The following is a 12774-nucleotide window of genomic DNA, read 5'->3' as shown; positions in this document are numbered from 1 at the left end:
GCGAACACCTGCTACCATTTCACAACACTATAACAAATCAATCCACTCTATCGTAATTCATCCATCCAAATCCCCGATTTTATCTCGCATCACAATATTCTACCACATCGTACAATAGAGGGGCAGCCTTATGGGGGGGTTCCTATTTCAGGTTCTACTGTTGGGTACTTGTAATGCCAACCCAACATCTGCCAATGTTAGTAGATCTTCAGCTCGATACCCATCAGCCCGATCTTCAAAGGATCTAATAATACGGTCTCGTCACATATAGTCGAAGCTTCCTATTTCAAGCTTTGATCGGAGGGCAGTTAGATCTCAAAAGTCGGAAAAAGTCTATAGCGGTAGGTAAATCGACTAGTATTAGAGAGGTATGGAGGGGTATATCTTGAACGGATTAGGTGCTATCTCTACCGGTAGATACTAGTAAGTAGTTTGTTTATCTTGTCAAAAAACTTAGTACCTACCTACCTACTTTAGCTTTGACAGATGGATTAGCAAGAAAAAAAAAAGAAAAAAACTTAATCATTTTCATATATACTCGAGTGTCTAGATAGTTCGAGGGTAGACTGTCCTTGATGGTTACCAATCCAAAGAACTTGCAGGCTAAAGTTTCGACAATCATCTAACCTTTTAATCTTGGCTTCTTTCTTCATAAAGATCTTCAATGTCCTGCTTCGTATTTGGAATCTCAACAGTCTTTTACGCTTCCAGATTCGAGAAGAAAGGGCTTTCAATATGTCGAGGATTGCTTTGATCGATTTTGAATCTATTCGATAATCCATACCTACCTAGTAGATACCTCCTACTTTCTTCCACTTACCCCTTTATGGATACTTCTGTCATGGAACCGCAATAGAAGATCATGATCTTCTTAAATGGCTCATTGCTCATTAACTTGTCAATTTACCAACTTGATTCTTCCTCAAGAGCTACCTGCCTAGTACCCCTACCTATTATGCACAGTGAACTCCTAACGATGATCCGTCCATCTCCTCTGCTGCAAGCCAAGTTATCGCTAGGCTCCAGATATATCAACGGAGCCTCAGTACCCCAATTACCGTTATTGAGCCTTACAGCTTCCAATCGTATTCGACCCTCTGTCATACAAGTCAATGTGTGTGTAGGTATCTTGAGTACTGTGCCAGGTATTCAATCCAATCTAGCTGGCGAATCTCAAATTCAAAAAGTTACGTTCAAGCAAAGTACTCCTACTCGGCAGGTGTAACCTCAAAGTTTATGAAGAACCTAGCCTCTGAGCCAACTCTCCGTTCGACGGCACCAAAAGTATTCAAGTCATGAGGATAAATGTTTCATGTCGACAAAAGAAAACTCCAAAATAAAATTGCAACACTCAAGACAAAATCTTGACTTTCATCTGAAGTAGAGAGCGGTCATCTCTTCTCATTCTCATGGTCAGCAAGCGACGAAACCAAGTATATTTGAATTCTAGACCCCACCCGAATCCGTCAACATCACATCACACTCTGCTATCACAAGAACCGAGCACGAGAGAAGAAGAAGAGACATACGACTCAAAAGTCAATGAATCAAAAAGTCAGCCAATGTTTCTCACTAGTTGTCCCTAGGTAGATACTGAATGCTTACCGTTGGATACAACCCAAATCCTCAGCGGAGAAGGCAACACTCCCCATCTATGACTCTGATGTTGCTGTCGATAGATGGAAATTGCAAGTAGGCTATGGTTTGTGGCTCATATGTGTAAAGAGGAGACCTCGGGACTTTTTATTTATTTACCATACCTTGGCGGTATCTGTAACCAACAATTGAACCTTTTGTACTCCACTCCAAGTTTCCAGTCAGTACAATACTGAGTCCAACGGGTGGTCCGCTGCGGGAGTGCCCAGGTCGCCAGACCAACAAATGGTTCATGAGTCTAAACAGAAGCTCAGCCTCTCTTTTCTCTCTTCACTACCAACCAAACTACGGACTGAAACGCCTTTTCTGAGCTAAGTACTGACGAAGGAATGTTCATGCAAGTAAAAAGATAAAACTGTTGTTGTAGGATTTATCCACCATTCAAATAGGAGATATCCTCAATTAGATGTGATGTTGGCGGCAATTATGTTCACCTAATTCGGTTTTCAAGCGCAGCGCTTTTGCACCCCTCGATCCAAAATTCCACAATTTTAGCAGCGACAAATAATAATCTTCTATTTTGGATCATTTTGGGATTGGAGATTGGAAGCAGGCTGTTGAAGGACGGTTTGAAGGGCGGCTCACTAGACCTCTCAGTCGACCTCCTCCCTCTCTAGCCAGGAAGTAGAGCCGCTGTCAGTGACCAACAGACCCATCTTGAAGCTTACTATAATGAATGAAAACTATCTCTCTGATGTGACGGTCTTATTAACTTCATGACCTTTTCCTTCCCTGGCTTTTCTTCTCCATACCACTCGTCCTCCTCGTCCTCGTCCTCGTCCTCCCTCTCCCTGCTACCACCTCGAGTTACTTGGTGTCAGAAAGCACCAGGAACTTTGGGCTCAAACCACAGTCATCAACCCAACCAACGATTGTACTCAACTCAAGGAACAACCTTACCCTATCCATAATATACTTTCTCATTGACCGACCTCTTGTTTTTATTTTCGATCTTGTTTTTGCATGCGTTATCACGAATATCACGAGTCGATACGAATTTCTTTCCATCTCTTTTCGAATTTCTTTTCCTCGAATCATCTACCCTAGACGTGTGGTTGTTATTTACCATTTTAACCACCCAATCCATTCCACCTCCAAACTACTCCAAATTCCAAAGTATCACTCCTTCCTTCAGGGTGTGGATATCTGCACAATTACATCAGACTTGAATTGGACCGAGTAACACGACCGGGACCTTGATCTCTATTCAATTGTGTGAATATTCATTATTTACCCCGTCCAAGTATTCTTTCCCAGCCAATCAAATGATATAGGAAGTCAACCAGCTTTTACATTTCATACTTCACATCTTGTTGCGGGAAGAGAAGATTGGAAAAGAAGGGCAAAGGGAAGAAGAAGAGAGAGAGAGAGAGAGGGAAAAAAACCGAAAAAGACGGAATAAGAAAAGAGGATATTTCCATCGTCTTCTCCATATTTCAACCTGTGACAACAAAGTATTCACAACTTCAATAGATTGAATTGATTGATTGATTGATTGGAATTTTTATTACGGATTACATGCGGAATCCCCCACCAACAATTTCAGCTTTCTATCGCTTCTAGATTCACAACCATCGAGGAAAGTCAAGGAAAAGAGGAAAATCCCACTTCACAGTCATTTTTTCCCAAATTGCAACCCATCCACCCACCCACCACAGATCTCTTTCCCGCTCACCCTCCCCACCTTGATTAAAGACTTGTCTTGTTGAGTCTTATTTATCTCATTTATACACCGGTCAAACATCACCATCCAAGCTGGGCACCGGGGCAAATCAACTGGGATTGGATTTACGAATCGAAACCTTACACCACCACACACACCCTGCGCACCTTACACACCTTGCACATCTCTTCAACTTTATTCACGAGCCAATTCCAGATACCCAAATCAGCCCAACCGACGCAAGCCCCTCCAGTAGCTCGTCATCCCATCTATTCATTTCCATTACCTTCAGTCCATACCACCACCACCACCACCACCACCATCATTGTCCATTATACAAATCCCGTCCATCTTCCAGCCTCGTCATTCTTCTTCTTCTGATTTTTCTCTCACTTGGCTTCTTCGGTTTCACATCTACCCAGCACTTACCCCATCTACTCTTTTGGTAGATACCCCAACTGATTCATATCTCACATACGTTGTTGTATTCTCGAAATCATCAAATCTTACACCATTTCAAATACAAACAAACGCTTTCAATAAGTCTATCGACCACACAATCAACAACACAAGCAACCAAACATGTCTCGACATGGCGCCCCGTCTCGAGTGACGGAATTTGATGAGCGTGATACTTATTATCGAGGCACAGCTCCACCACCAGCTCAAGTTCGAGTAAGAGAGCGTGATCATGAAGAGACCATTGACTTCAGTACCAGAAGAGGTCCAGAAAGACCTCGGAGACGTTCATTGGATTTCTTACGAGATGATTACACGCGATCAGAGCCAGGTCAAATGGTCATAAGAGAGCGCGAAAGAGACACATTTAATGACGGACCACTTGTGCGACGAGCAAGATCTCCTTCTCCTCCACGATTTCGTGAGAGAATTGTAAGAAGTGAGGTTGGAGTACGAGAGCCTTCTCCACCAGCTGAGAGAATCCGAACACGTATTGTTGAGAGAGAAAAGGAAACCCCAAGATCTCCATCACCCCCACCACAACTTCGCGCACGAGTTATAGAGACAAGACAAAGATTCAGGGAGCGTTCACCATCTCCTCCAGCACCTTCCCCAGTTCGCATTCGTGAGAGAATCATTGAGCGTGAGAGAGAAAGAGAGAGAACCCCTTCCCCACCACCACAAGTTGAGAGGATTCACACCCGAATTGTTGAAAGAGAGAGAGAAAGAGAACCTTCTCCATCACCATCTCCCCCACCAACCCCACCGCCAGAGATTATTCGAGCACCACCCATTCATCGAGAAATTATTACACATCATCGTCATATTGATCACGGTAAGTTTGACTAACATTCCCACGATAATTATAGTTTGCCCTTACTAACTAATAAATAAGGTTTCGAAAGAGCGCCAGCTCCAAGTCCACCCCCACCTCCTCGTCGTGCCCACACCCCTGCACCCCCAAAAACCGAAAAGACTGAAATCGACATCTATCGTTCTGGCAACAATACCGAAGTTGATATCACAAAAATAAAAACCAGTGGTCGCGAAAAGGCTAAATCACCTCCTCCACGAAGAGAATATTATGATGATTCCATCTTATATGAGCAAGAGCGTGATAAGCTACGTGTTAGAGATACCCGTATTGATCTTAGCAGAAGAAGAAGTTTGAGTGCTCGTCCTGATAAGGACAGAGTAAATCTCGATATTCGGGATGAAGATGAAGCCGACTTTTATGCCCGTAAGGTTCAAGAAAGAGCCGTTATTGGTGAAGCATTTAACGGTGCCACAAAAGATTGGTCAATCGTTGATGTTCCTCCCGGAACTGAGAGAATTCAACTAGATGGTGTTGGGGGTGGAAGTCAAGAAATCACTTGGCAGAGATTCAATGGTGTACGACGAAGCAAGTTCAATCCTGAGCGTGAGCGCAAGAGAGAAGAACCTGAACGTGTCGAGAAGAGAATTGAGATCCGCGAACGTGAGCGAGAAGGTCCTAATCGTACTACTGAGCATATCGAGATTCGTGAGCGTCAAAGTGCTGCACCTTCTCCACGCGAATCTTCAACCACTATTGACATCGATATCTCCAACTCTAATAGTCGTAAACCACGAAGCCATGCCAGTGGACCAACATACGAGAGAGAAAGAGAATACGAACGTATTGAGGAAAGCTCTGATCGCCAAGTTGGCTTCCCATTACCTCGTGGTCCACCCAAGAATAGAATGGGAGATTTGTGGACTGAAATCACCAAGGACTTGGTAGCTAAGGAAGCTATCGAGGAGCTTGGTTATGATTATGAAGAAACAGAATTCTTCTATTACATTCTCCAATATCTCAGATACGTAAGTTTTCTCCCTGCCTTGCTTACATTCCTCGCAAAATATACTAACAACCCTCTAGCAAGATGTCGAAGAACTCGTTGCCCTCTCTGAAACCGTCCGCCGCGAAAGGCAAGATCGCATTCGTGAAATCGAACGTGAACGCATTCGTATTGAACGTCGTGAGAAAGAACGCGATGATTGGGAGCGAGCAGAGCGAAGAAGAGAAAGAGATAGCGGCTACGATGATGAACGAATCATCGAGAGAGAAATCATTTGGGATGATCATAGAAGACGCGAGAGACCTAGCAGACGTTGGTAATTCTTTTCCTATTGCTAGGATCAAATTATCAATGTGAGCCGATCGATTGAAAGAAACGAAATTGCACAGAGGAATGCAGACGAACACGAGAAGAGAAAGTGGAAAGAAAAAGCAATCCAACTCCCTACGAATATGATGAAATGAACCGACGACACGAACGACAGATGAAACAAAATACGACGTTACGGCTGCTACATAATGACATTTGCGCTTGTACTTGCTTGCACCTAGCATCACCTCCCTCCTCACATGGCGCTGTTACATTTCTACATTCCTTCCTGTGTTTTTTTTAAATGAATTTCTTCTCGATTGATCGATTCGGTTTCTCACTGCGGAGATGAGTGGGAAGTGTCTTCTATCTATTCCTGGATCATTCTTGTTATCTTACCTAAGTGCATATGGATAGATAGATAAATACACAAGATTTTCTCGCTGGAGTGGTGGAAAGAATGGATGGGAATGATGGACGAATGGATGGATGGATGGATGGGCTTCATTGATTTATTTTCTTGTGTTTTCCTTTTCTTTTACTCTTTTTTGTTCCTCCTCTTGGTTGCGTGTGTTTTCTCAATGGATTGTATTTGATTGCTCTATTTTATTTATTCATGTGTGTTGAGGAATGAGGGATGGGGAGGATGGTTTGAAATGCGAGAGGGAAGGAGATGGATTGATGGGTGGCAGACAGACAGGCAGGTAGGCAAGCATACTTTTAACGAATGATTATGAAAATGAAAATATGATTGATACACTTTGATGCGTTTTTTTATTTTCGTTTTTTGTTTTGTTTTTATTAGATAGGGTTTGGCTGGATGGGATAATATGAGATGGTATTTCTTATTTTCTTGGTGCGGATATGAGTGAGTAAGTGAGTGAGTGATTGAGTGGATTGATATCATGTAAAGCTAAGAGCTAAGAGTATATCTTTACTCCTCTCAAACCACCTTCATTTCCTAGTCATAAAATCCTACTTTTCAAACTACCTACTTCCAAATCTTCCACCATCTCCATGTGAGTCTCCACTACAAGTATCGATTCCATACCCCCTCTCCTCTTCCTACCCCATCAATAACACTTCCTTATCTGTCCCTATCTTCTTTTCTTTTCTTTTCTTTCCTTTCCTTTCCTTTCCTTTCCTTTCCTTTCCTTTCCTTTCCTTTCCACCACTTTCTCTATACCTGTCAAGTAATCACTCATAGCATAGAGTAATAGAGCACAACCCCAACCATCATCCCCTCCATCCAAAAAACCATCCATTCATCTACCCCTCCCTTCCTCCCTCCAACAAGCCATCCCACAACCCCCTAAAACTTTGGAATAAACATCGGAGTATTCTCCTTCCACTGTTGATAATCTTTTCGATGTCCGTATTTCTTATCATACTATTTTTTGCAAGGGCGTGAGTTAGGTTTGTATTCTCTTCTTTCTCTTCATTTTCAAGCTTTATCCTCTTCTCCTTTATCGATCTGCTCTTTCTGCGTTCAACATATCGAGGACTCCGGATGTTGAGATGGGAGCTCTTCTAGAGTCTGATGGGATCTAGGGGCTTGACTATTTGAGATAGATGCTCCTGAATGAGATCCTAGGTGTGGTACTTGCACTCGCGAGTTTTCCAAGTCGTGAATAGCTTCCCTTGTACTTTAACAGGATAGGTAAGGAGAGAGATGCGTTTCTCGCGTGAACAGATTCTTTGGCCTGAGCAAGCAGGTAACATCCCATTCTCTTCTCTCCCAGTCTCCTATCACCAAATGCACACCACACTCAACAAAACCACACAACCAAGACCAAACAAAAAGAAAATCAACATACCTTCCCCTCACTCAACGGCACCCCACTAACCTTCAACAACAAAAAGGACACGAAAGCCGGACTCACTCCCGCAATACCCACTCCCAACGCCTTTCCCCAGACCTCACTCGTGCCCATGCCCAACTGACCTACTCTCCCGGTAAGCACCCCCGCGCTCAAAACCGCAATTCCAGTCCACAACGTTGCTTCTCCGAAATAATTTGGATGTCGACTTTTACTCCACAGACCACTGGTGAGGAAATCCTCATCGTGCTCTTTTCTCTTCTTTGCAGCGACCCAGGTGGATTTCTGGCGATCGGCGACGATTTCGAAGGAGAGACCGCCGGCGAAGAGAAGAAGTCCGAGGATATCGGTTAGCATGAGGGTGGGGAGGGTGGAGAGAAGAGGGTGTGGGAGAGAGTTGAGGGCGAGGACGGGGAGACAACAAAGGGATACCCAGGTTGCTTGGGCGAAGAAGGCACCAAAGAATTTTGTGGGTGATTTTTTGATTTCGTCGACTGGGAGGGTGTTAGTTGGGTTGATGTAGGGATCGAGGGGTAGGGGGAAGAAGAAGAAGAAACGTGTATATATGCATATATGTATGAGAGAGAAATATTGAACCCAACTCCATTTCTCATCTCTCACACATCACAATCAAGAAACGCAGTATAAAAACAAACTCACATCGAGAATCATGACCATCCTCCATTATTCTCTTAAAGAGATAGCTACCAACTAGTTTTTCACAATGTTAGTAACGTGACACAATACAATAGACTCCAAACCAACAAATAAAACAACCTCTACTAGAAATCCCCAACTCATGCATTCCCCAATCCATCCATCCACCCAGAAGTCCCACTCACTAAATCAAGCAGAGTAGAGCAGAAAAAATCAAAGAAAAACCTACGTCTGGTAGCCCAAATCCCCACCGCCGCACTCAAAACTACCTGTCTCCAATTCAACGCATTGGCACCTCCAGTCCCGGTAAACGCTTCGAGGAGTTTCGGCCACTATTTCCGTACCTGATTAGTTTTTGATTCATTCATTCAATAATTCACTCTCCTTCTCCATTTTCCCCTCTCCTCCTCATCCCCATCCCCAACCCAAACCCAACCCAAACCCAACCCCAAACAAAAAAGTAAACTCACCTCAACCCCCTTTCCCAACCCCCCCATCGCCGCCCTCGCCGCCCTCGCCCTCACCGTCGGCAAATAAAGCGAAAGGGCCGTCACACTCAGATACGTCAAGCTGCCACTCAAATCATAGAAGCGTTCGGACTGGGCCGCGATACTCGGGATGGCGACGGCGGCTTGTAGGAGGTAGGCGGCGCCGACGGCGGGGACCAGGGTGCGCAGGAAGGGAGAGCGGAAGTTGGTGAGGTGGAGGAGGGTTTGGGTGAGGGTCATTTTTATTATTATTATGAGGGAGGTGGTATGTGAGGTTGTGGGTGGGGGAGGATATGAAGATTGTAATGGAATGGAATGAAATGGGAATGAGAATAGAATAAAACGTGATGTGATAAAATCCTTAGTCTTCAATCTTTTTAATCTTTCAATCTTCACTCTCTCAATTCCCGAATCACCAATACAGAAGACAGAAGACAGAAAACCAAATATCAGAATATCAGACCTCTGTAGTAAACAAATAACCCAATAAAGCACTTAAGCTGGTTACTAGCACCCACCCCATCACAAACACCTTTCCCTCTTCCCCTCACTCCAAGTTCCTAACCCAATCCAGCCTGCCTCTTCGTATTTCATCATACCAGCTCACTACATACCACCACATCATACATCCATAAAATAATGACGACATAGACTTTTTCTTCTTTTCCTTTCCTTTCCTTTCCTTCCCTTCCCTTCCTTTCCTTCCCTTCCCTTCCTTTCCTTCCCTTCCCTTCCTTTCCTTCCCTTCCCTTCCCTTCCCTTCACCCAAAATTCCTGCCATTTATTTCAGGCCAATTCAAAAATTCACAAAAGATCGACGTGAATATCGATTTTTAACTTCACCATCGGAAAACGGCTTTTTGCATAAAATATTCAATAATAAAAATGCTTCCCCTGACGATCGGTTTCTTTCAGTGTCGATCAAACCTGAGGATCACTTGTCACTTTAGTTAATTCATTTTGACCTCATGGCAGGAGGGGGGGGGGGGGGGAAGGCATGTAGGATAGAGAGAATAATAAAGAAAAACTTCATAAAATAAATATATCGCCAATTCGCAATCAGTCATTCAATTCTCTTATCTTATCTTCTCTTCTTGTCTTTTCTCTTCATCTATCTACTCCATTTCTTTCTTCCATCTTCTCATCTTCCCTCCTCCCTCCTCCCTCCTCCCTCCTCCACTTAACCATCACCATGCCATGCCATACCTTTCATCCATCCCAATCACATCACCCCAATCCATTTCACCCATACCCATTCATCAATCATCTAATTATTAATATTATAGGTAATCGCATTTCCGACCACCTTGCTCTCGTTCTTCCCATCCATTCACAACTTTCAACCACCAGACACAAACCCCAACGCGGATCTGTATCTGTATTCGCATTTGTACCGGTATAAAATCATTGTCCTTCTCGAGACGCCTTAACGAATGTTTTTGTTATTCCCACTCCCCCATACCATCCATCAATCAGTGGAATCAAATCAATCATCCACAAGAAATATCCCTCATAAAAAAACTGGTCATCTGAAAAAAAACCTAATCATGGTAGAGAAGAGGAAAAATGTATAACTGAATAGAAAAAAAAATCAAAAAAGGCAATGGCAAGGGGTATCTTAACGATATGCCGCGCCAAATGAATTAACAGAAAAAAAAAGCACCGCACAAGAACGTAATGTACATAAGTTATTCATAAAGTGGGAGAACTCCCATCAACGCAAAGGTTCTTTGACATCTGCTACACCATTGGCGATGACTTCTCTCAACGACCAGCGAGGGGGTTTAACGACTCCTTGAAGACCGTTCGCCCTTTGCCATTCCTTTTCCATCTCAGGTGTAACACCATCAGGGAGATGTTCTGCACCACCGGCTACACCCGTAGAGAACTTAAGCTGAAGTACGTCTCCAACTTCGTCACAAGCAGCCAAAATACGATCCATATCATCCTTGTTGTGAGCTGCAGAAACACAGAAGCGGGCACGGGAAGAGATAAGTGGCGTGGCGGGATAACCGACAATGACGACGGAAATCTTTCTTCGAAGCATTTCATGGGAGAAAGCTGGCATTTTGGCGGGATTGTATAAAACAATTGGGATAATTGGAGAATCATCATGACCGTAAACGATAAAACCGAGGCGCTTCAATCCCAATCGGAGATATCTCGAGTTGAATGCAATTCGTTGTAATCTCTCTTCACCTTGACCAGGAGCGATTTCGCCAGAAATAATCTTCAAAGCGCTGAGAATTTGCATCAAGACTGGTGGGGTAGGTGATTCACCATACATGGTTGCCGCGTTGGTTTGCCTTAGTTTGTCGATAATGTGTTTTTCACCAGATATATAACCTCCGTTAGCACCGAAAGATTTAGTCAGAGTACCCATGAGGATATCAATCTCGGCAGGATCAATTCCAAAGTAATCGCATACTCCACGACCGCGTGGTCCCATAGCACCAATAGAATGAGCCTCATCGACGAAAAGATTGAACTTGTACTTCTTCTTAAGAGCCAAGACTCCTGGTAAGTTGACCATTGTTCCTTCCATTGAGTATAAACCTTCAACTACAACCAAAATCTTCTTCCATGGTCGATGGGTTCTAGGTTGACCTTGAGAGATGACTTCTCGGAGGAGTCTTTCCAAATCATTCATATCATTGTGCTTGAAAGACATGATCATAGCTCTGGAAAGACGTGCACCGATACGGATAGAAGCGTGATTCAATTCATCGGAAATAATGAGAGAGCCCTTTCCAACCAAAGCTGGGAAAGCAGTCGCGTTTGTAGCGAAACCCATTGAGAATACCATTGCAGCGGGTTTTCCAACAAACTTAGCAATTCTGTCTTCAACCTCCAAGGCCAAATCCGAAGTACCGGCATCCGCTCGAGGACTTGCAGAGCTAATTCCGTATTTCTTGATTGTCTCTTCAACTGCATCTGCGCATGGTCCTTCTGACTGGGCAAATCCGAGATAGTTGTAAGAACTCAAATTCAAAGTTTCGGTGTAGGTGCCAGTGTATTGATAGTTCTTGTTGAAATCATCAGTCTTTCGGTCGATAAGAGTAATGTATCTACCAGGAACTCCAGTAATTGGACGAGCGAAACAATCATCAATACGCAACTTCAATCTTCGGACATAGAAATTGTCAAAATCACTGTTGAGAGCGGCGTAGCCATTGGCAGCAGTAAGATGTCGGTAGGCTTCAGGCTTGAACCTTTTTCCAAAGAAATCCCGAACATGTCCAAATATGATCAAGACCAGGTAACTTATGTATGTAGTGAGAAGATAATAGTATGGTGGTTCATCCTCGACTGGATCTTCAAGAACTCCATGATGTTGGCTGACATATTTATGACTTGGGTGGTTCAATGGACCAAATTGTGCATCTCTTCTTGCTTGTAATTTTGCCTCTGCGACGGAAGGTGGTCGAAAAAGTGTCGTAGGTGGTTCATCCATATTTACCTCACCAGCCTTTGCCGTGGAGAGAGAAATTGTGGGAAGAGATAAAGATGCTGGACTGGGCGATGGATTATCCAGAAGTCGCTGTTGTTGTGCGGCAACAGCAGAAAGGAGGGCCGCCTGAGCAGATTGTTGTTCCTTGCTCTTTGGTGAAGAGGTGAAGAAATTGGTCAATCTATTGCCCTTTGAGGTCGACGACCTACGAGCTGTAGGATTGTCGGATTGCGGTGTAATAGCCGCAGGCGTGATAGAACTAGCGAACGGATTTCGAGGAAGTCTTTGAGGCATCGTGTTCATGAATCAAAACCCCTGCTCGAACAGATTAGAGTATATAGCGTTGGCGTTGGAAGCGTAGACTGAATGAAAGTCGTATGCCGATGTTTCTCCAAAGAGCTGGAGACCTTTGCTTATTGACTTGTGAGATAATTGACTCGGAGGGATGTAG

The 12774-nt window shown here is 43.8% G+C and overlaps 3 protein-coding genes across 3 annotated transcripts; 1 reads left to right on the top strand and 2 right to left on the bottom strand.

Annotated features, from left to right (window-relative positions):
* Positions 1 to 3901: 3901 nt before the first annotated feature.
* On the top strand, positions 3902 to 5918 carry EAF01_003227 (uncharacterized protein; the record flags this gene model as incomplete). The annotated part of the gene is made up of 3 exons (XM_038911481.1): positions 3902 to 4613; positions 4674 to 5620; positions 5679 to 5918. 3 exons carry the CDS (start codon positions 3902 to 3904, stop codon positions 5916 to 5918), a joined length of 1899 nt encoding a protein of 632 aa, XP_038772716.1.
* A 1301-nt stretch (positions 5919 to 7219) lies between these two features.
* On the bottom strand, positions 7220 to 9112 carry EAF01_003226 (uncharacterized protein; the record flags this gene model as incomplete). The annotated part of the gene is made up of 5 exons (XM_038911480.1): positions 7220 to 7297; positions 7725 to 8221; positions 8388 to 8438; positions 8614 to 8716; positions 8855 to 9112. The coding sequence occupies 5 exons, from the start codon at positions 9110 to 9112 to the stop codon at positions 7220 to 7222; spliced, it is 987 nt and encodes a 328-aa protein (XP_038772715.1).
* Positions 9113 to 10586: 1474 nt separating this feature from the next.
* On the bottom strand, positions 10587 to 12617 carry EAF01_003225 (uncharacterized protein; the record flags this gene model as incomplete). The annotated part of the gene is made up of 1 exon (XM_038911479.1): positions 10587 to 12617. One exon carries the CDS (start codon positions 12615 to 12617, stop codon positions 10587 to 10589), a length of 2031 nt encoding a protein of 676 aa, XP_038772714.1.
* Between the last annotated feature and the right edge of the window lie 157 nt (positions 12618 to 12774).

This window comes from Botrytis porri (assembly GCF_014898465.1).
Source record: "Botrytis porri strain MUCL 3234 chromosome Unknown BPOR_004, whole genome shotgun sequence".
Lineage (NCBI taxonomy): Eukaryota > Fungi > Ascomycota > Leotiomycetes > Helotiales > Sclerotiniaceae > Botrytis > Botrytis porri.
The sequence above is the reverse complement of the archived record's forward strand: the minus strand, read 5'-3'. Positions and strand labels throughout refer to the sequence as shown.